We start from the raw sequence: 23,959 nt of genomic DNA, 5'->3' as shown, positions 1-23,959 counted from the left end.
TGTTCAGCTAAAAAGGAACCCCTAGTTCTGCTCCCGGCGGGGGTGGGGGGGCCACTGCGGCCCGGGCCCGGGGCGTGCGCGCCCAAACTGCGGCTGCGCAGACAGACAGAAGCAAGCCGTGTTGTCTGCGGGGGGCGGGGGCAGGGGGAGCAGGGGCGAGGGGCAGGGGGGCGAGGGGCAGGGGAGTGGGGAGCAGGGCGTCGGGGGGCGGGGGGCGGGGGCGGCAGGGTGGGCAGGGGGGCGGGGGGGAGGCCGGGGAGGCAGGAGCGAAGAGTTCGAGGGGGGTTTTTTATGTGTATTTTTTGTTGTTTTTTTTTTTTGTCTTTTTTATCTTTTATGATTTTTTTTGTTGTTGTTGTTGTATTTTGCTACACCGTGAGGTCATAGCGATCATTCCTCTAATAGAAACGGACAGGACAGAGACAGAACTACCGGATGGACACACACGATGACTAGAAATAGAGACGGTGGAGACTTAGTTGACCTCTGAGCAACCATCCCCGAAAATAAATCCTGTATTAACAAGTGCAAAAATCAACGAACGAATGAACCCGAACCAAGGGAAAGCAACTGAAACCTCCGAACATGGAAACACAGTGTATAAAATGGTGTGAGAAATCGAAGTCACTGGGCAGCCTTTCCGTCGGTAAAAAGCCGCGTGGGCGTCCCCGTCCGGGTGCGGGCCCGGCTTCCTCGGGTCGGCGCGGCCGCAGGGGCCCCGCGGGCGGCGGCGGGGGCGGGGCCGGGGCGGGGCCGGGGGCGGGGCGCCGCGGCGTCCGGCGGCGGCGGGGGGGGGGGGGGGCGGGGCGGGCGGGGGGCGGGGCGCGGCTACTCGTCGCGCGGCGAGGGCCCGGGCAGTGCGTGCGCGCCGCCGCAGCCGGGCGCCGTGCCGTTGTGCGCCGCGGAGGCCGCCAGCACGGTGTGCAGCAGCACGAGCACGAGCACGCACAGCCTCAGTCTGCCGGCGCCCGCCCTGCCCGCCGCCGACGCCGCGAGCGACGTCCTGTGCCGGGGGCTGCCGGGGCCCCGCGTCCCTGGCGGGGGCTGGCTCGGGCGCTCCTCTCTCCGGACGTCGCAGCACGCGGGGTCCTCGGCGCTGAGAAAGGTTTCGTAGAGCCCTGGGGGGACGAAGACAGGGGCCCGGTTAGAAGCGAGCCGGGGCCGCGGGGAGGCGCTCCCCGTCCGGACGGGCCGCCGCGGGGACGGCGCGGCCCCGGCTTCCGGCGCGCGCGCCGCGGGGCGTTCGGCGCAGGGGAGCGAGGGCGGGACCGCCCGGAGGCCGCCTCCGCCGTGCCCTCGGGCCCGCGCGCGCACGCTCCTCCCCGTGCCCTCTGGGACTCTGGAGGCCGCGCCCGGGGGCGTGCTGGGCCCTCGCGAGCCTAGGACGGAAGCTTCCTGAGGGCGGAGCGCAGAACCCGAGGTTCCGGGCCGGCGAGGGCGCGCCGCGTGCCTCGTCCTCCCCGCGAGTGAGAGGACGCGAGGCAGCGCCCGGAGGAGCGGCCGCTGCTCCCGCTAAGCCGGAGCCCACGGATGACCGTTCCGGGACCCGCCTGTCCCCGCCACTTCCTCGCCCTGCGGGGGCTGTCCTGGGGGCCCTGCCGGGGCTGTCGTGGGGGCCCTGCCGGGGTCTCCTGGGGGCCCTGCCGGGGCTGTCCTGGGGGCCCTGCCGGGGTCTCCTCCTGGGGCAGCGCGCAGAGCCCCCCAAGCATCCCCAGGGGGACCCCTTCCTCTGGACTCGCTCTGCAAATACTGCCCTTATTCTTGCGTTCGGATCCGACCCCCGGATACCTATCTTGCGCCTGGGCCGCCGTGGGAAGAGGGTCCTCGGCGTTTGTTTCCGACCTCCCCTCCAGGCTGCCTTCCTGTGCAAGTCTGCCTCGTGCTCTCCCCTCCTCAAGGAATCTCTTCTCTCCCCCCTTCTCCTTTCCCCTGTTCCTCTACAGTAAGACGTTGCTCTTACTTTTAAATGGCTTAATGGATATTTTAGAAATGTTCAGAGAGATGAGAAGAATAGCACACCTTCTCTCTCTCTTTCCAGTCTTGCTCTTGCTCTATTATATACATGTTAAGTAGCTACAGAAACCAGCCTGCCCCTTTTTTAAACTTGACTGCAACATTTTCTCAAGAGTGCTACCATCAGGTTTCTACACAGATTTCACTATGCTATCCTTAAGCTTGAAGCTTTCAAAGCGAGGAGAGAGTAGTTATAAGGATCCAATAAGATTTTGTAGGTAAAGAGCTTGGCTTAGTGCCAAGTGTAGACAATCAATTTGAAAAGTTTTGGCTACTGTTAATAATAATAGCTACTAATAGTGTCTCCTTGCATCCATCTACATAGTAACAATCTAAAATACCTTTCCTGTCTCTTCAGACTCCTTGACCAGTGCTCCAGACATCCTCCCGGAACACGGGATACTGGTCCCCACTGCCCCAGGCGCTTTCTCTTCCTGGAATTTTTCCCATCGACTCATGGACTTCACTCTCACCTATGCTTCTGGTTCAGCTCCCCTGACAACCCCTTGTGAAGTCTAACTCTGGGGCTGCTCGTGCCTTCTGTGTACCTCTTCAACGGAGCAATTGTTATCTGTCCTTTTCAGCACAATTGTTAATTTTAGGTCCGTTTCCTTATTCACCTGTCACTTTAAATGCAAGAACTATGTATTTTGGCTTTCTGTTCCCAATATGTAGTAGAATGCTTGAACAAAATAGATCCTTAACAAGCATTTATTACACAAATACACTCAATATATATTTGCTTAAAAAAAAGAGACTCTATTAAATAAGATATTATACACTGCAATCTTCAGTTTCTTTTAAAGAAATGACCAAGATATCCTTATAATGATGCTTACAATATTCATTTCTTCTTAGGCATTCAAAGGTAAACTTCACCTTCTCCTAGATAGAATATGGAAAAAAAACTGAATTAATGAGGTCTGCAGCTCCGACATTTTTAACGTACGATATTTTCTTTTTTCATATACGATATCTCACTAGTAGACTAATCATTTATCGAAGTTTACGTTTTCCAAAATTATATTATATGAAGAGAATTTATAGGTAAGATTAGAAATCTAAAGGTCAATTAGATAACATTTTAGAATGCTAATAATGAGAATATATTTAACAATTTCTTCCAAATAAGAAGCTCTTCCAAACCCGCTCAGAAGCTACTTTGCTGATTTGTAACTAAAGTCATTTTAGAAAGAATAAGGCAGTTCATTCAGGCCAATAAATGTACTCTTCTTCCCAACTGATAAAATTCATCCTGTTTCTTTTCCCCTCGTCCATCCTTTTAATAACAATTTTTTTCAGAGTTACACATGCGTATATATTAATAATCAAATAATTCCACAAGCTCTTTCTTTAAAGATGCCTCCTCCTCCCCCATCCCCAGTTGTTCCCTTTCAGAGGCAAATACTCAAACCTCTTTTTGCTGTTTCTGTATTTAGCTACATTTCTGTAAATAACATGTTAGATGCTTGTCTTGATTTTTTTCTCACCTTTCGTCTTTAAAGACACCCCCCTCCTTCCCCAGGACAAGTGGGAACATAATCGGGAATAATATTCATTCTTCAGCGCATACGCACCCCCCGCCTGGGGGTTCAACAAAGCTCCCTTCATTAGGACGTTACAGAAACAATCCTTAACTCAGACATGCAGGAAACTTGAGTTCTCTGTGACTTACGGCTCTGGTTTTCCTAGAGGTAACCACTATCTTGCAATTTCCTATGTACTTACTACTTCAAACCTCAAATACTTCCCAGTTGTTTCAGCAGAATAGGGTGCTCAATCAGATTTATCCCCTAGAGTCTTATTCTCATCTGGACCTGTTGCTCTGATGCCTAGACGCCAGCTACCAGCCGGACAGCCTCAGGGAACGCCCTCGTGGGAGATTCTTTGGCTTCTGTCCGTGGGTTTGCTATCTACATCCTTTCTGGACTTGGTGGACCATGGCATCTAGGATCTTCCTAAGGAAAAGCTCATGGGAACAAATTTCCAAGATGCTGCCTGCTTAAAAGTGTGTTTATTCTACCTTGTATCTAATTGTTTGGCTGAGCATGGAATTCTAGTTCAGAAATTCTTATCCTTCAAATTTCCAAGCATGACTCCCATCTTCAGAGGTTGGGGCCCTGGGACCTGTCCTTTCATTCTCTTATCTCATCTCTCTTACTTTATGCCATTTCATCTCTGCTCTACTTTCAGGAGGATTCGGTGAGCTTTATTGTGTAATGATTTTATTGAGTTTTTTTTTTTTTTTTTCTATCACATTTTAATTTCCGAGAGCTCTTTTATGTACTCTGAATGTTGGGTTTTTCTTTTCTTTTCTTTTTTTTGTTTTGAACTGACTGGTCTCATTGCACAGTTGCACTGTATCCTCTTATCGCTGAGATATTCGGAGCACTTTTATTTTCACGTTTGATTTCCTCCCTTCATGGCCCTGTTTTCTCCAAGCCATTTTTTTCTTTGTTTGTTGCTCTCCTTTTTTTTTTTTTTTTTAAGTGGGAAGGCTGTGCATTCTTGATTGAATTGCATTGCAATCTGGACACCTATGCTGGAGAAGGGGACCCATCTGAACTGTTTAAAATGGAGACACTTGTGCATTTCTTCCCTTTACGTCGGTCAGATTTGCCAAAACACATCCGGAGTTTTCTGTCCAGAAGAGCAAAGGCTGTGCTGTCAGTTTTCTGAGAACCAAATGGGAGAAGACCACAGGGGTGAGGGAATCTCCATCCAGCATGCACACATTCATGTAACCCACATTTTGGTTCCCTCACTACCTCTCCTGGTGGCACCTAACCCAACAATTTTCTCCAACTATCTCCAAAAAAATCATCCTCCCTGCATAAAGACATGGGCAGTAGTCCTTCTCTGGGATGAAGGAGAGCAACAGCTGGGTTGGGAAGGGCAGGCATGGGCTGTGGACATCTGATGGCTTCTAAACAGATTTGCACTTTCCACCTTATGCTCTCGCTGCTGCTGCTTCCACAGTATCTACTGCCCTGAGTCCCTGTGTCTGGAGCATCTGGGATGTGAATCTGGTTTGCTGGGTTCCCCCTGCTGTGTCAGCAAAGATTTCAATAAACCCTTTACTGTGCACCAGTTTTTGTTTCTGAGAGGTTTGGTTTGTTGTCTCCTTATCCAGTCTTCATTTCTTTTGGATTTATGCCTAAAAATGATTTCTTTCCTTTTGGGTTTGCCTAGAAAACATTACTACACGTTTCTCCATCCTGTTCTGCTCTGTTCCATCTCTGATTCAGTCCCCAGCTGGGAATGCTGCTGACAGATGGAAACCGTCTCTGGGCACCTGGGCAGCTGGCTCCAATCATCAGAGCATCAGTGAAGGGCTATCCCAGGTCCAGGTCCAGGCCCTCTGCTGAATCCTCCCCTTCCCTGACCCTGGCACAGGTGCACACGGGTCGACAGCCTGCCCACCGATTTGCTTCCTGGGAGGCCTACCCAGAGCAGCTAACTCTTTCCGCACCATTCAAGGGACTGTAAAAACTGGTCTCCAAATGAAAATAAATCACTTTTCAAGCAATCATCTCATTGCACAGATGTATAAGCTATTGGGATTTCAAAAGGAAAAAGGAAACTTTCAGTGAATGAAATGTTCTGATACATTTTGCTTAAAAAATGTTCTATTTGCAATCTAATAAATCACTAGTTGCCATTTGACATTTAATAATATAATAATGGCAATTATTATTCTATCTTATAGTGCAACCTCATGGAGATTTTTTTGAAAATTAAATAATATGCATAAATTGCTTAGAACAGTGCCTGGTAGATAGTAAAATCTCACACATTAATTATTATTCCTACTGTAACTTGGGACAAATAGTGGAATCAGAATTTATTATGAGGAAAAACTTTGAATAACATCCAATCCAAATTCTTTTTCTGTTTCCAAGTCATATGGAAAAACCTTACTTTTCATAGTTCAGAGCAATTACTTCTAGCATAATCATTATAAATATTATCTAAGTACAGGAAAACCAAATAGTCTAAGGAAATCCTTAAAACAATCACATGATAATATTTAAATACAGTCCTTCATTAGCTCAGTAATTTACCTTTTACCGTCATAGATGAGACTAATTTTTTCAGATATCTGAATGAGTGTATACTTACTATTTTTCTGAATGCAAAAGTTTAAAAAACAGTAAAGTAAAAAGAAGGGGGAAATCACCCCAAATCTGACTTCGTTAGGATGAAAAAAGAAGCAAGAAGAAACTGCTGGAATTTGTTTCCCCAACTTTTTTATTAATACAGACACCCATATATACACACAGAATATGTAATTTCTAGACTTCACATGGAAAATTCTACTCTACGTGTGTGACTGTACTTCACAACTTTATTCTTTATTTGATTTTTTAGTAATAATTCTAGATGTGTATATATTACTGAGATTACATATGTAACATACATATAATATACATGTATATTCTATATATACTATTATATTCAAGATTTACTAACCAAAAATAATTTATATGGCATGGAATCTATAAAACTTTCCAGATACAAGTGCTTTCTTTAAGGTAATTTGCATAATTTTACAGTTTCTTTCATGGCTATTAATCTGTCAAAGTTGTTTTGGGTCAGGTTTGATCATTCTTATTTCTCTAAAAATAGCCTTTTTATTAAGAGTTTTACATTTATTCATGTAGAGTTACACATACTTGAAGACTAGTTTTCTAATCCTCTCCTTCATTTTAATAATACTTTATTTCATCTTTTTATTTGGTCCCTAGTAATATTTGCAAGTTTTATTACTTTTTTGCCCACTTTGCTTTGCATTATCAAGGATACAGTTCTTAAAGATTGGTATGTTCTGCTTGTTAATGCATCAATTTCTTAATTATCTTCATCTTTTGTCGAATTTTCTTTTATTATTCCCCTTCTAACTGTATTGATTGAATGTCACTTTACTCATTTAAATTCGTGTTTTTCCTTAATAAGTTAGTTATTGCTCTGAATTTCCATCTGAGAATGCTTCAGTCAGTTCTCTTATGTTTTAACGTGCAGTGATTTTGCATATTCTGTAATTGCAATATACATTTTCCTTTTATATCTAAATGACTTAAAGGAGTGTATTGTGGCTTCTAAAAAATGTCACTGATGCATTTTCAAAATGATTTTTGTCACTAATTTCAAGTTTTATTTACCTTAATTTCATAAATGTAGTCTTTAAAAAGTTGATTTTCTCTAATTGTTTTTTTATGGTTTTTCTTCTTGTATTGTAAAATTATTATCTAATTATTTTTTGCAAGTATTAACATTGGTAACAATGCTTAGTCTTTATGTTTATATATTTTTTCCTATTCATAATGTCATCAACTGAGATACGTGTCTTCTACAACCATTTCTGATGATTCTGATTTATACATTTGACTATTAAATCAGTAGGTACAGAAAATGAATAATTCTTCACATTTTTCACTAGACCTTTAGTCTTAATCAAGGAAACATGATACTCTTTGTTCTTACAAAGTACATATATATACTTTTTTTTGGTGAAGTTCTATTGTTTTTGTTCCTGTCGTGGTTTTCAGCATGTTTTGTCTGGTATTAATGTAAACTCCATGCATATTAGCACAATCATCTGATATATCTTTGTCCATTATTTTAATATTTTTGTTCTCTTTATATTTTCTCTGTACTGTGTTCTACATATAAGAATTTCACAATGATCAAAAAGGAGAGTATAACCCATTTACATTTATTGTACATTTATTACATTTATTGTAGTGCTTGATCTTACCTTTAACATCCTATAGTTGCATTTCCAAACATTTAAAAATGTTTCTTTACTACTCACTTTGTTTTCTTTCTTTGTGTGAACATATTTAAATGTTATTTTTTCATGATTTGTTGAATGCTTGCTCTTGTTAATTCTATTAGACCTTGGCTTTTAAAACACCACACACAGGTGAACCTATATTTGTCTAATTACTAGGATCACTGGTAAGGAAATTAACAAAAATTTTTTTTCCTTCAACCACTCATTCTTTTATCATTTTTTGGCTACCATCAGATGTTTTAAACCCAGTTATTGTCAAATTGCTCATATTTTATATCATGTCTCTTATTAATTATTAATGCTTGCATAATGCTTTACATTGATCTCATTCCGGGATGATGGGTTTGCAATGAAGAGAAATGCATAGGAGCTAATTTAAGTGAAAAAATGAAAAGAACGAGAATAGGTGTTGGGAGTAATATTGGAAAAATTCAAGCCTTTTCCTTGAAATATAAGGCACACCAGGTACCATGAAGAATAAATCACAAGACTGGCCATCAGAAAGTGACATACCCTCCACCTGGTACAGATGAGCACTGTGATCTCAATTTCCTGCTGCCCAGCTCCCTGGACAGGCAGGCTGGGCTGCCGTTTCATGCCCAGGGCACACGGGACTTCATCATTTTGTTCTTTCCATTCAATACCATCAGGTTGTGACACAGTCCTGGAGAGGCAAATCTGTGTGACTCGTTCTGCTCATCCCCACTGGTCTAACCAACCACAAGCTAGAGGGAGATTCCTGCAGAACGGACACAGCTATGGACATTGTCCACTCTTCTGAAAGACACATGTAACATCAGTGGTCAAATACGGTCATTTCCCCCTGGAGCTTGTAGGATACTTCTTTCATTCTCAAAATTCAGAAATGTTGGGAATTGAATCTCATTTTTTTAATTTTGCCAGTTGGGAAGAATCTCTTTAACTGGCCAAATGAGAGTGTCCTGCGGCTCAGGAAAGATATTTCCTATTATTTCTTTGATTGTTTCTTTCCTCACTTTTATGTTTCACAATTTTTCAATGGATCACATTCCCTGTCAATCATTTCTACACTGTTCATCTCGTTGGACCTCGTCCCTACGTCATCATTTCTACACTATTCATCTCCTCGGACCTCGTCCCTACGTCATCGTTTCTACACTGTTCATCTCCTCGGACCTCGTCCCTACGTTCTTCACGTCCGTCACCTTTGCTCATTCCTACTTCTGGACGGTTGATACTGCACATCTATAATGTATTTGCAAATTTTCTCTGTTGCTCTGTGATATTTTCTCTTTTTAACCTAAACCCAGTGTCACAGTTGCCTGCTTCCCAGCCAAATTCCCTTTTCACTCTTCTCTCCCTGTTCTAAAGGTTATGTGTGTTCTTGAATTTTATTGAGTACATGCTGTCTGAAATTACCCTAACAGTAAGTTTTCTTATATATGTGGTACATCATTCTGCTTCTCAAACTCTGTCTTCCTTATTTCATGTAAAGTATATATTAGTTAGATTCCATATTTCATTTTCTGTATGTTTAAAGTGAATCAAGTCCCCCAAAGAGATAATGTTAAAGACCTTGAACCTAGTACCAGAGAATGTGACCTGATCTGGAAAGAGGGTCTTAAGAGACATAGTCAAGATGAGGTCATCATGGGATACCTAATTCAATATGATCTAAGTCCACATACTGAAAATAATGAAAAAGAAGAAGAAATTGGACACAGTGACAGGCATGGAAAGAGGGAAGACTGCAAATGGATGCAGGGAGAAGGTCATGTGAAGATGTGATGCACCCACAAGCCGAAGAGGATGCAAGATGGCTGGTAAACCCCCAGAAGCTAGGAGACAAGTGTGGAACAGACGCTCCCTCACATCCCTCAGGAGGAATCAACCCTACCAACACCCAGAAGTGGGAGACATTTTTCTTACAACATCCATAGGAAATAATATTCTGTATACTTATTTTTGAACAGACATGTGTTTCCATTTGTCTCCAAAACAGCCATAGTGACTTTGTTATGTATTTTGTTTGACATCGCACTCTCCCAAGGATGCTGTTACAAGTGCAGTAAGGGATCCGGTGCTCTGGGTAACCTTCCCAAGTTAGTTCTGTTTGCCCAAACCTTCTCTCAGTCTGCCTTGACACTAGATGACAACCCACCCCTCCTCCTGGGCTGCATTTCAGAAGAAGCCCAAGCCTGGTCCTGAGGGCCCCGCACAGCTGTGGAGAATATTTCTGGTCCACACTGACTTCAGGAAATCCAGTAGAATGTTTGCCAGCTGTCTCTCTGAACTCATTCTTGTCTATGAGCCACTTTCCTCCACATAAGGAGTGCTGGAATCACAGAGCTCCACATTTTACCTCCAACGGTGCTCACTCTTTCTCCTGAGAGGGAAGAATTGCAAGGAAGTCCCCTGTATGCTCGAATCCGATTTCTATTCCTTTTAAGGAAATGGCTCAGGTTCTTGCACATGGATGGCCCCTCTCTGATGACCTAGATTTCAGGTCCCTTTGGTTACTTCACTGGAGTCGGAAGTGGGACAGTCAGATGTTTCTGTTTACTTTGCCACTTACTGTCTGCTCCTTTCCCCTCCTTAATAGCAATTGTTAAAAATACTAAAGGATAAGACAGGATGATAACCTTTACTTATACCCACCTAGGAGAGTTTAAATGGAATGGATTTTCATAATAAAAATAAATATTTTGAAAATAAATGGGCAACAATGGCAATGAGAAAATCATTACATGAGTATGAAAGTAAAACTACTTAAACAACATCAAAACTATAAAATGGAAAGCAAACTGTTACCTTTCTCTTCAATCCTAATCCTCTTCTCCAAGGTAAACACTTTTGATGGATTGTTTCTGGTTTTTGCTTATTTATTTTATCTACTTATTTTTTTGGTTAGGAACGATTATCTTCATGACTTTATATAACAAATTGCCTCATCTATTTCTTAATCTAGTGATGTTAGACCCGCTAAGGAGCCCGCTGCAGTTCTGTCCTCCGTTATTGACCCCTAAATGCGGCCAATCATTGTTTTCTTTTCCAAAACTACATTTTCCCCTGGGTTTATGTTATATATATATATTAATTCTGAATATTGAAAGTAAGAAAAAAGTACATCCTGAGAATTCATTAATCTCATTTCATTACAATATTATCCAAGATCACTTAAACATTAGGCAAAGCAGATTCTCACTTTGTATGCTTCATCAATTCATAAAGATCATGGAAGTTTTAGATAGCTTTCTCTGAGGCCCAGGATTCTCTTGTACACTTTTCCCAAGGTTCTCATTGTCTTGAATTTTTCATAGAATCAGAAAAAAATGTTTCCCTTCTTTCCTGTCTCACTGACGCATCCAGGCTCATAATCATTCCAGTTTCAGTGTCTTAATAGGAAAAGGCTATTTTTGTTGTACAGATATTTTATGCTTGATTTTTCATTATATCACCACCGCGAGATCCTACGGTATCCTCTTTCTTAGTCTACTCTTTTGTTTCACTAAAGTAGAACTTCAAGTTATGTTCCACGTGGGATGTGTAGAAGGTAAACTTTCAAGAGCATCTGTGTTTAATTTAAACAAATAAACTTCATTCTCACATTCAAAAGACAGTTTGTCAGGTATATTTCCTAGTTCACAATCTCGTTGGTTCTAATAACTTTGGAGACATCCATTGGCTGTATCTCAGAGTCCGGTGTTGAGGGGGAAGCTCTAGTTGTGTGAGTTTCCTGTTGATGGAGTAAGAACTCACCACACATTCAGCTGGGAAACTAGAGCCCTTTATCTACTTACACTTCTGTGGGTCAGAAGTCTAGCAGGGCTGACAGGTTTCTCTGGCCTGTGTTCACAAACCAAAATCAAGTTGTTGGCAGGGCTGAGTTCTTTTCTAGGGATTCCCAGGGAGAATTCACTTCTAAGGCCATTTGGTGTGTTGGCAGAATTTGGTTCTCTCTGCTTATAGGGCTTGGGTCCTGCTGTCCTCACACACTGTTGGCAGAGCAACTCTCAGCATCCAGAAGCTGTCTGTCTCCACTTCTTGGTTGACGGCCCCATTGTCTGCCTTCAAAACCAGTGATGACCTGCGGAGTCCTCTCATTCTCTCCTACCTCTCCTTTTGCTTCATCTCTCTTGCCTCTAACACTGTGTCTCTGGCCAACTGTCTGCCTTCTTCTGTGGTTTTCAGGGCTCAGTAGTCAGAAATAGGCCCACCCAGATGGTCCAGGAGGAACATCCCCCCAAGGTCCCAAACCTCAATCTTTTCTGCAAAATCTCTTTGGCCATGCAATGCGTTTACACATTCTGAGGATTAGGTCATGGGCGTCTATTTATTTATTTATTTATTTATTTATTTATTTATTTATTTATTTTGAGGGGGGAATTACTCTGCCTACCAATCTGCCCTCTGATTTCTGAAGAGTCACATCCATGCCACATGCAAACCACATCCCAAGATTCCAAATGTCTGCTCCCAATACAGCATCAAATCAAAGTGTGGAAACCTCTAAATCGTAGTTCCAAATCCCTGAATCTCCTGATCCAAATCACCTAAATCAGGTATGGTTGGGACTCTGGGCATAATCAGAGGGACAATATCCTGGGACAAAATCCCTCTCCATCTATGGAAAATGCAGAAAGCAAATGATCTGCCCCCAGCATCCAATGGTGAGATAGGCACAGGCTAGGACTTAGAGACACCCTGCTTCAGAAAGGAAGACAATAGAAGACGACAAACCAAATGAGGTTTGTGGTCCAGCGGCACAAACTCCACATATTTTCTGGCCTCGGGAATTATCCTGTGTGGTTCTCAGCTTCCTTTTTGGGCTCAGAGCTCTGCCCTCCAGCTCATCCTTCCTCTTTTATGATGAACAACACGTGTCTGCAGCTGAGCACTCTCATTAGCGTGTCTGAGGGCGTCCAACACCCTTTCTGCCTTTCATCCTGCCTCTGTCCCTGCCAGCGCAGGCTGGAAGTGTTTTCACGGACATGAATTCTCAGTAACTGTGTAAGACTCTTACCTGTGTCCCAAGAACTCACTCCATCAGACAAGGAGCGCCTCCACAGAGCTTTCCTAGATGATCCCTTTGTTGTTTTTGGCCCCCGCTCAGGTGGCTGAGAGGCTCTATGAGTCACACCTCGTCACACCTCTTACCTCTCCATACTCCGACCGTTCAGACTTTCTGAGGTGTTGGCCTTGGTTGTGCCGCTCTACCCTCTGCTCTGTTCTGCTTTCTCCAGAGCATGCTTTCTTGACAGGACTTTTTTTTTTTTTTTTTTTTTTAATCTTTTGCCATCGTGGAACATGAAGATTCTCCCAAATAATCAAATTCTGGATTTGTCTTGTCTAACAGCTCTTTCAATTATCTCTCTCCTTTTGCATTCTATTTTAAGTAGCAAGAAAAGACCAGGCTAGAGCTGAAACACTTTGCTGGGAAATCTCTTCAGTTCTAGAGCCAAACCCATCACTTTCAAGCTCTGCCTTCCGTGCTTCTGTAGGACCCAGTTCTGCCAAGCTTCTTGATGCCAGGTAACATGTTTCTAGTTTCCCTTAACACCCTCCTCATTTCCCGCTGAGCCCTGGCCGGTGGTGTTTGATGCCACATTTCTACCAACATCCTGTTCCAGGCAATCTGGGATTTTCGTTATCACTATTCCAAGTTCCCCCACTGTCTGGTTCCAAACTCATGCCCACCTTTCCTGGTTACGCAGCCCCAGGTTTCCAGTACCAAGATGTGGATTTGCTTTCTATTGCTGCTGTAAGAGATGGCCGTAGACAAAGTAGCTTAAAATGACATCCATTTATCACCTCCCGTTTCTGTAGGTCCGAAGCCTTGGCTACTGTGACGGGTTCCCCACTCCGGGTTTCACGAGCCTAAAATCAAGGTGTTGGCCTTGACTATCCAGGACATTAGCAAAACTCACTCTCCTGTGGTCGTGGTAGTGAGATCCCTGTTTTCCTGCTGGATGTTGACTAGAGATTCTGCTTCTAGAGGTGACCTGCCTCCCTGGCTGGTGGGTACTTTCCCCATCACAAAATTCAGCAACAGTGGCGGAAGCCCTGCCAACCCTCCTTTTCTCTGGTCCTCCTGATTCCTCTTTCTGGCCCGCAGTTCTCTCTTCTGTGATGACATTGGGCCCACTGGGATGACCAAGGACAGTCTTCCTACTTTAAGATGAGCCGGTTAGGGATCATAATCCCACGGGCAGAGTGCTCTCTGCCTTGTAATGTCATGTGCCCACAGGCATACCACTGGGGGAGAAGACCAAGGAGACCCAAATCCTGCCTCCACACTGATATCAACATCCCTCTGGTTTCCCGGAGGGCTTGCTCTCCTCTGTGACACCTTTTTGGATATTGCACGTATCTGCCATATTCTAAAATCTCAAGAGGATATATTTGCCTGTTGTTTCCTTATGGCTGCTTCTACCAGCCTTTCCATCGGAAACCACGGTTTTCTTCCATTCTGGAAGTCCTTGGCACATTGCTTTGAAAACCAGTCCCTACCCAACTCTCACTTTGTATTCTTTTTTGTTTGGTTTTGTTGTCTCCAAAAAGCTTATATTGTGTGGCTCCTAGCCCTTCCATATTATGTTTCTGTCTCTCATTGCCTTTGGTTTGCAGGTTTCTCTACGGAGCAGCATTTTCCTTGGTTGAATGAATGGGGACAAAAAGACAAACTGAGATTCCCTTTCTATCATTCCCAAAGGCATTGCTAAGAGGCTTCCTCACATCCCTCTCAGGAGCTCATTCAATGTCACCAGAAAGTAGATCCTTAGGTTTATGGTCAAACACCACCATGTCATGTGATGGAATGGGAAAACCAGTTGGCTCACGTGTCTGCTGAGAGCCTTCAGTCCATCAGATCACTTGTGGTCTCCGTGTTCTCCCAGTCATGGTACATCCTCAAAACCAGCCAAGATCAGCAGAGGGTCCTACTGGAAGAACCGTGTCCTTCCCTCTGTGGGCTCTCTTAGAGCCTGCTCTCGAAGCTTCCCCAATTCTGTCATCAAAGGTCTTAGCCTGCCTTTTCCCTTCTACAGAAAAAAAATTTGCAAAGTCTCCATTTTAATAATGTCCCACTTTCTAAACAAAACAAATGGTTTTATTGCTCCTACAGATATATTTCATTTTATAGTTTTAGTTTTAATTTTAATTTCAATAAGATTTGGAGACAGATGGGAAGTAAAATTTTGGCTTCCGCCTGCCAGCTTAAACCAGAAGTCACACCCATGGTTTGCAATGGTTTACTCATTACCAAGATAATTTTTCGCCATCTTGTAAATCCTTAGTGTTGCAGAACATAGTGTTTCAATTTTAGTACTTCTTCACTTTATATTGACTAGAAGAATGATTTCACATGAATGCAATGTAGGATTTATTCAGAAATAACCTACAAAAACTACAAAATCAGCACCAGCATCCAAATTCTGTCCACATTTTTTAAGGTAAACATAATAAAAATAAGCCATCTCTTGAGAATTTGCTGCTTTTTCTAGGGTTCTTCTATAAAACAATATAAAATGACAGGTCAAGCTAAGAAATTTAGGACTCATAATGACCAAATCATAATAACCATCTACAGAAAAGAATTAGAATGAGATTTATGAGTATCTGTATACTTAAAATTTTTATAATATCTTTTTTAAGCAGGGACACATTTTAGGTAATTAAGGTAGATACTTGAATAGTTTTTTCGAGGGGAGCAGTGGCAGGTGTATCAGATCAGTATGATGAACAAAATGCTAGCGTGGTCTTGCGTTTAATATTAATAAGCAATCTATTACTTTTCTTCCAGTTGACATTGTTGAGAATAATTATCATTCCTTTACAATCCTAGTGCTCTAAACACATAGCAGGTTGTTTATCCCCAAAGAACGATAAGTATTTGTTTGATTAGGGGAAGGAAGCAAGGAATATTGTACCTTGAATTGTAAGACAATGTTTCAGGGATATGAATATATTAGATGACAAAGCAGAAACACCTGCTTATATAAAAGCCATTCAGAGTTGAAAGTTGACTGTGCATTAGCCAGAATATAAATTGCTCTAAAAAACTGAAAATGGTCTAAATGAAATGAAAATCAAAAGCCCACGTTAAAATGGGCGAGATGTTCTACAAAGAATTCACTCATTTATTAAGGTCATAAGCTGAGTCGAGAAAGAAATTGAGCATTTGAAATGTGTTGATAATGGGTCCTAAAGTTTTCCAGGACTGTACTAGAAAAACAAAGACTGTCTGCAACCAGAGGGAATATAATCCAAACAGAAATCTAACACACGCTGTTACATATCACATTTCACACTGTTATTTTCCTGAAAATGGTTATGGAGACTTTTTCATTTCAAAAATTTATTCTAAGAAAATAGACAAGAAAAAAAAAGTGATGGACAAAAAAGATATATTCTCATCAAATGTGTCATTTCAATTTTCCACCCCTCCCCCAATGAATCCTTTGCTGGTCACCTTGAAGGAGACGTGAGAGGATGGGGTGGAGGAGAACCCTAAGGATTCCTGGAGAAGTCGGCACGCGATGATGTGGCTGATGGTGTCTCCACAAAGCACCAAAAGAAGGCAGGGTTCAGGGATGTGGGCACTTTTGGGACAGAAAGACTAATGTTCCTCTTTATTTTAATAAGTTACAAAGTACCAGGGACTCAAGTGGAGCTTACAAGAGTTAGCAGAGAAAGGAATAAAAATCCCAACTCCTTCTCTTTCTTCACCATGAACCAGCACCGCTAGGAGATGCTTCTGTGGTCCGACGGCTCTCACAGATGGGAAGAGTGTTGGAGGAACTTCACGAAGCGCATTTCAGAAATCCAGAGAAATTCGTGTAAGTGTGTCATACTACTTCCCATCCCAGGGGGATGTGAAATGTTGGCGCCCTCTCCTAAATGTTTCTGTGACTTCGTGCTTAGCACTAGCTAGTTCAGCAGCATTGCCCGAGAACTCCCATGCAGAAGACCATATGGTCCTTGAAAAGAACATTACCTGTTGCGCTCTGCTTCTATTTGTTATTTTTTCCCTCTGTGACATGGCACTGTGGGCTCGCTGATTATAAATCAGTTTCATTGTTTAGTGCATATCCCAGAGTCCTTTTTTAATTTGGAAATCCTTGGAAACTATGAGTCTGCAAAGGAAATACCCTTGTGAAAGGAAACTCTATATAAATAATTCTGTGGCTGCGGTATCTCAAACCCTGAGTTGTAATTGAAGAGACAGTTTTGCTAATGCTTTGATCCGTCAGTGTTTTTAGAGTACGAACAACATTTCCTGCTTTTCTTTCTGAAAAGAAAACCAGACTTTCTCTGTAATCACAGAGCACATAGAGAACTCTCCTGACGTCTGTGTACACTCATGTGTGCACAGACACACATTAATGGCTTCAAGGCAGGGAAACACCCCATTAGTAGACCCTGACTTCAAAAATAGGCTTTCTTTTCAAGGAGAGAGGGGAAAATTATTTTCCTAATTTGATGTACCAGTTTTTGAAACATTAAATGTGAAGAAAAACAGTTGTGACTTCAGTCAAAATGTCTTTACCCAAAACAAATGCTGAAACCTAAATTGGTAACGCTCTGACTCTGAAGGAAAACGAATCTACGAGACCAGCTTGTGGACCAGATGAGAAAATCGGTCTCAGTATTTTAGAGTCGACATTACGTTCAACAAGAAGAATATTGACTGGAAATATTGGCCACCTTTATTTGTCTGATTTTGAGCTGAACCGATTTCTTGTAGTTTCTACATTTGAAGTAAGCCATTCAGAGGAAAATGCGGTCATATAAGAACAATTTTTCAAAGAGGAATTACAGACACGTTGGAAGCAATCACACTGTTGGCAGGTAGGTGGGAGTTGGCGGACAGAGTATGGGTCCATTTGAAGATGATATCACTCATGGTCAGAAGGCACACTTCCATGAAAAACAAAGTTATATCTTCTCTTCACACATATTTTCCGCCGAGGGAGAGTCTGGCACGCCACATGCCAGAGGGAATGTCTTAGGCAGCAGCACGTTAATTGTTTATTTCCTTAGTTAGAATGCCAGGTAGAGCGGCATAATCATGATTCCTTTCACCCAGTGACATTTTGAATTATTTCTGTTTTGCTTTCTGATTGTCATTGGTTTAGGTCTGCCATTGAAAAAAAGACTCAAGTTTTAACAAAATGCAAAGGAGCCTGACAATGGTTGCTAATTAGCCAAAAAATAAGTTTAAAGTGATTGAGATAAAACACCCGAGAATCATTCTTCTCCTTCTTCACCTTCTCCTCTTTCTCCACCTGCTCCTCCTCCTCCTCCACCTTCTTTTTTTTTTTTTTTAAAGATTTTTATTTATTTATCAGAGGGGGGGGGGAAAGCGAGCACAGGTAGACAGAACGGCAGGCAGAGGCAGAGGGAGAAGCAGGCTCCCCACTGAGCAAGGAGCCCGATGTGGGACTCGATCCCAGGACGCTGGGATCATAACCTGAGCCGAAGGCAGCTGCCCAACCAACTGAGCCACCCAGGCGTCCCCTCCACCTTCTTGATATATGACAGGATTTAACACTCAGTTGCCATTCTTCTTTGAGAGACCAAGAAAATGGGTTTCGTAGAAGACCTATTACACTGGGAAGATAGGGAGACTAGTAGGGATGTGTTTTGAAGCAAATGTCTCTCAGAGGCAACAGAATATAAACTGATGTGTGGAGAAGGTCAGCCCCCCGCGTCCCCTCTGCTGGACATCTGCACTGTTTGACATGTCAGCCGTCCCACCCCATGTGGGTGAAACAGCATTCTTAACAATTCTGTGTTGCCTGCAAGAGACAGATGCAGGAAAAAGAGAATGTGTGTGGCTGATGACAGAAAGGAAAAAAGAAAAGATTGTGTAATAAATTGAAAGTGATGTAAGGAAGCAATAGAAAGGAGAAATAAAAAGAACCAATGTAAAAAAAAAAAAAGTCCAAATATTAGTATCTGAAGAACTGAAAAGTAATGATGCATAATACTTCACTTAGAACTTGGAGAAACATTCATCATGGTACCCCACTATGTCCTCAAAGGAGTAAGAAATGAGAAGTATAACACACTGCTAGTGAGAATCTCTGTTGTCATAAACTTTCTGAGGTATTTTTTTTTATTAAAGATTTTATTTATTTGACACAGAGAGAGAGGGACTACAAGCAGGGGAGTGGGAAAGGGAGAAGCAGCTTCCTTCCTGCTGAGCAGGGCAGGGCTGCATCCCAGGACCCTGGGATCATGACCTGAGCTGAAGGCAGACACTTAACGACTGAGCCACCCAGGCGCCCCGACTTTCTGAGGTTTTGGCAATAAACATCCACGGCTAAACTTGTGTGTGGTCTTTCATCCACCAAGCCCACTTCAGTGAGTTTAGGGAACTAATCCCAAAGTGTATAGAAGTAAGTGCGCATATATGTCCTGAGTAGATGTCTCCTGTAGTCCTGGACTCCATAAAACACTGAAGTAATTTATACTATGCTCATGGACTGTGTTGTTATCCAAACATTAAATTATGCCATAGAGGCATATTTAATAATTCAAAGCCCTATTCACTGTGTAGAATGTTATTTTCCTCTTGGTGGTAGATTAGGGTTTTTCTTACCTCCTTTTTGTTCATGCAGACTCACTAAACATTTTAAAATGATTTTTGAGTATCCATATAGCACTAAATATTACTTTATGGAAAAGATGCTGTGGGTTTTTAAGCTATTTGACCAAAATGGTTAGATTTTTCAAAGAGATGTCTCATTCCTTCATGTCCTTGGTAGCACAGGGACACTGAGCACAGTGTCTAGGATGAGGCTGCTTTGGGCTCTGCCTCAGGGCTTACCAGGCTTCTGGGGAAGCCATGCATGCCTCCTTGGTCTCCTTGGGGGCAGGACCGTGTGGTGTGGTGAGCAGCCACAGTTCAGTACCGAGAACATGGCTCACCCCTGAGCACAGCAGGTGCAGTTTGTTTTGGGAGAAGTCCTCCTCCACTGGATGGATGCAGTGCAGGTGAGCCTGGGCAGCCCTTCCCCCCCACCCCCTACAGGAGGATCCCTGGGTCACCTGACTGGGCTACGCCACCCTGATTGCTCACGTGTGGGCATAGGACCTAGGTTAAGACTACTGGTTCAATGCAGGTCTTCTGCAGAAATGTTGGGAATGGGGTGGTCTTTTCCTGCTACAATTTCTAAACTGAGAAGTTGTAATTTTGTAGTTGTTGGTAAAATCAATTAACAGAGAGAAAAGCAGAGCTCAGAGCCAGAGAGAAAGAGTAGAGTGAGCTTTGGAGCTAGAAATAGTGTTTGATCCACATCTATACCTAATCTCTCCATGTGGACCTATAGATCAATATACTGATATATCTCACTGATCCATGTGTTCCTATAATCTGTCCATCAACGTATCTATCCATCTGTCATTGATCTAATGAATAATATATAAGACACTCTGAAGTTTATCTCTGGGTTCCTCAATTAAATAAACCAATGAATTCTCATTTTGCTTCAGTCAGTTTTAGTTAGGTTTCTGCAACTTGCAGGAGTCCCCAACACACAGTGTCCTCACGGAGACATGGTGAGGCCCTGAAGAGATGATGTACCATTAGTGCTCTGCAGAATGTCTTGCCCATACTGCGCAATCACAACTGGTGGCTGGTAACAATCTTCCCAGTGGTTGTAACAGCAGTGGTAGTGACACAGGAAGGTAGCCCCAAAGCCATGGACTAAATCTTCTTCCTGGATTTTATCTTTGCATGGGAGATAACCTGTTTAAACCTAGGGAAATATAGTTTCTCTGTAACCCCTTTTCATGTCTGTGCATTTGAGATAATAACACTTTCCATACTTATAAGGAAAGTTATGGAGATAGAGCGAATTGTCCCCTTCCTCCTCTGTACTTGGTCCATACTTTAAGTGTAATGACGCCAGGCCAGCTTCTCTGTAATTTGTTCACTTCTACAAATGAACATGTTTTTCTTGGGTTATGAATCACATCTATTAATCTTTCCATCACCAGCATCTGGCATAATGCCTAATAATAGATGTATGCAAAATGATGGCTCCCCAGAGATGCCCATATCCAAATTCCAGAACCTGTGAACATCTGGTTACATGGCAAAAAAGGAATTAGGGATGCAGATGGAATGAAGGTTGCTTATTAGCCAAACTTCAAGTAGGAAGATTATCCAAGTAAAACTAACCTAATCACATGATCTCTTAAAATGGAAAGAAGAAGTTCAAGTCGTGGGTAAGAGAGATGGGTGAACCTTCTCCACCATTGCTGACTTTGAACGTGGAGATGGGGAATCACAAAAAAAGGAATGTGGGTGGCTTCTAGAACCTGGGAGCTTTCTTAGCAAACAGCCAGCACGGAAAGGGGACCTTGGTCCGATGACAGCAAGGAAATGAATTCTGCCCGCAATCAGAATAATCAGGAATCAGACCTTCTTCTCGAGTCTATAGAAGGAACACAGCCTTTGGACATGTTGATTTTAGCCTGGTGATATCTGTGTGCACAACTGTGAGATAACATATCTGTGCTGTTTTAAGCCTTTAAACACTATGCTTGTGACAGTTTTTTAGGGCAGCCAAAGAAAATTAATGCAATGGGTCCTTGGGAAATTTTTGTTGAATGTGTGAAAATGCAAAAGAAAATACTTAGAAAGAAAGGACATAGAACATACTTTTCAGGATGTAAAATATGGAGGAGAAAGAATATAATTAAAAAAAGATTTATTAATTTATTTGAGAGATGGAAGGGGAAGGCTCAGAGGGAGAGGGAGAGAATCTTAAGCAGGCTGCATGCCCAGTGTGATCTCAGGACACTGAGATCATGACCTGGGCCAAAACCAGGAGTCGGACACCTAATCAACTGAGCCATCCAGTGCCCCAAGAATATGATTTTATATACATTCACCACATTTATCCCTGGACATTTCTATCTAGCATAGCAGGCATCTTACAGTAAAAGCCAGAAGAGCTAAGACTTTGTCAAGTCAAGTATGTGGTAAGAAAGTCACAGTGAAGAGAAGGTCAGATATGGCAGTTACTAAGTAAAGTCCTGGTGAAAAGGACCAGTGAGCACGAACAGGTGCTGTGCTGGGCCGGAAGTCAGATGCCGTGGCTTCTTCTGTGGCTTTTCTTGTGGTTTCTCATGCCAGCTTCCATGGAAACTTGGGAAGGCTTCCTAATTTCCCTACTCTTCAGTGTTCTTATCTGTCAGATTTAACCACTGAGCTATTGTGTTGGATAAATATGAGTCAAGCAAAGCCCTGACTGATATTTCACCCTGCAGGTATTTCTTAGTGATCACTGAACCTGTTCTCAGCGACACTTCAATTCTTCCTCAGTCCAGGGAATGGTCCTTAGAGCCAGCGTGAGACCTACTGCAACACTGGGTGACAGCCATGTTCCTTTCAGGCAAGAACTTTCATGATTTCACACAAGGAGTCTCCTAGTCTCCTTCACACAAGAAGTCCCCCTAGGGGACTAAGCCCCCTAATCCCCACATTTGCTTCTGTTTGTGATAATTGATGGAGCTCATGATTTTTCGATACATTGATGGAGCTCGTGATTTTTCAATACATTTGATGCTTTTCCTAATGGAAGTTTCTCCAAGCTTTCAAAAGTCATGTCTTTTTGGAAAGAATAACAGCAATGAACATAGATATAAACCATTCTTTTTGAAAGGATTAAAATTTAGAATTCAAAAGCTGTCCATAATTTTAGTACAACTGTTATATGTTACATTTCCTTCTGATAGAAGAGTAGGTTAGAAGTGATTAGGACATTTCCAAATGGGAGACTATTTATCTAGAGATGGAAAGTTTATTTGGCTAGAGTTTTCCCCTCCCCCCTCATTTGCTATAGACTTTATACAGCAGTATTAAGCAGAATGTACAGAAAGTGGTTAAATTTTTCCAAAACAAGAGTGCTCTAACAGCAGTATCCTGAGAACCACAGATTTCAGATTCAGAGTTAAAAATCTAATTGTTGGACCATGAAAATGTGGACACAGAACACACAGCAACAGTTGCAAACCAACTGTGGTTCTAAACTTCAAAAGGAGATTCATGAAATTTACAAAAATAATTTTATCTTACAATTAAAAATGATCTGTAATGGTTAATACTCTCTCTTCTTCATTATTGCTCTCCCTACATAAGTATTATCCTCTAAATCCTCTCTGCTGAGCTCTCTCATTGCCTTTATAATTCCTTTTTATTGCTTCCTCTCCTCTAATCCTCCAGAACTTTTGAAGTATATAAAATTTGTCTTCATATAAGACTTAGACATTTTTATATTCTTGAACAAACAATATTGAATGTGTCTGTTTTACTCCAAAATTGCTAGTCATTGCTGGGAGCTTACATGACTCAGTGCCACAGAGGGGACCTTGAACAACAGGAATGCCTGGTCTCACAGTTCTGGGCACTGGGAGTCCAAGGTCAGGGTGTTGGTTGGTTGGTTTGCAGATGACCAGCTTCTCCCTGTGCCTCTTCACAGTGTCTTCTCTCTGTGTGTCCAACTTTCCCTATTTTATGAGCCTGTTCTTGTGGGACAAACTGTGTCCCCTAAAACTGTCTTTGGAAATAGTCCCTTTAAAAAGGTGATGAATTTAAAATGAGATCTTTGGTGGTGGGGAGTCTTAATCTGCTCTGACCGATGTCCTAGGGATAGAGGACATTTGGACACAGAAGGAGACACCAGGAGGACTTACAAAGGGAAGACAATGTGAAGACACTTCAAGGAAGTGGACAAACAGAGGCCTTGGGAGAAACCAAACCCATCAGCCTTTTGGTTTTGGACATCCAGCCTCCAGGACTGTGAGGAAATTAATTTCTGCTATTTAAACCACCTAGCCAGTGGCATTTCGTTATGGCAGCCCTAGCAAACTAATGCATACATTAATCAATATTGGATGAGGGCCCAGGCTAATGACTTTATTTTAACATGATTACCTCCATAAAATCCTACTTTCAAATAAGGTCACATTCTAAGGCACTGGGGGGTTAGGACGTCAAGCTATGAATTAAGGGGGTTGGGGACAGAATTGGGACACTCAGTTTGGCGGGGTGGAAGGAAGCATTTAAAATGTAAATCCTCAAACTAAACACACACAAAACAGATAATCACAACAAAAAATGGGCAGAATATATGAACAGTCACTTCTCCAAAGAAG

The 23,959-nt window shown here is 42.5% G+C and overlaps 1 protein-coding gene and 1 long non-coding RNA gene across 3 annotated transcripts in view; one reads left to right on the top strand and one right to left on the bottom strand.

Moving 5' to 3' along the window:
- Nucleotides 1–815: 815 nt before the first annotated feature.
- The window catches only part of NALF1 (NALCN channel auxiliary factor 1), a 610,310-nt gene continuing 587,166 nt past the window's right edge, over nt 816–23,959 (bottom strand). The window contains exons 3-4 of one of the 2 annotated variants that reach the window (XM_045081331.1): nt 2,853–2,898; nt 1,008–1,118 (exon numbers count right to left, since the gene is read on the bottom strand). In XM_045081331.1, the coding sequence (XP_044937266.1) occupies nt 2,876–2,898 (23 nt within the window). In that variant the 3' untranslated portion in view covers nt 1,008–1,118; nt 2,853–2,875. Of the gene's footprint in view, nt 1,119–2,852; nt 2,899–23,959 lie in introns of both variants that reach the window. The other variant, XM_045081330.1, reaches the window with a different exon arrangement.
- Nucleotides 1,016–5,117, top strand: LOC123392391. Its single transcript, XR_006607120.1, has 2 exons — nt 1,016–1,105; nt 2,372–5,117. It is a non-coding gene; the product is annotated as an uncharacterized LOC123392391 (long non-coding RNA).

This window comes from Mustela putorius, unplaced genomic scaffold (genome assembly GCF_011764305.1).
Source record: "Mustela putorius furo isolate JIRA1106 unplaced genomic scaffold, ASM1176430v1.1 tig00000551_pilon_pilon_pilon, whole genome shotgun sequence".
Classification (NCBI taxonomy): Eukaryota; Metazoa; Chordata; class Mammalia; order Carnivora; family Mustelidae; genus Mustela; species Mustela putorius.
This window is presented reverse-complemented; position numbering and strand designations above follow the sequence as displayed.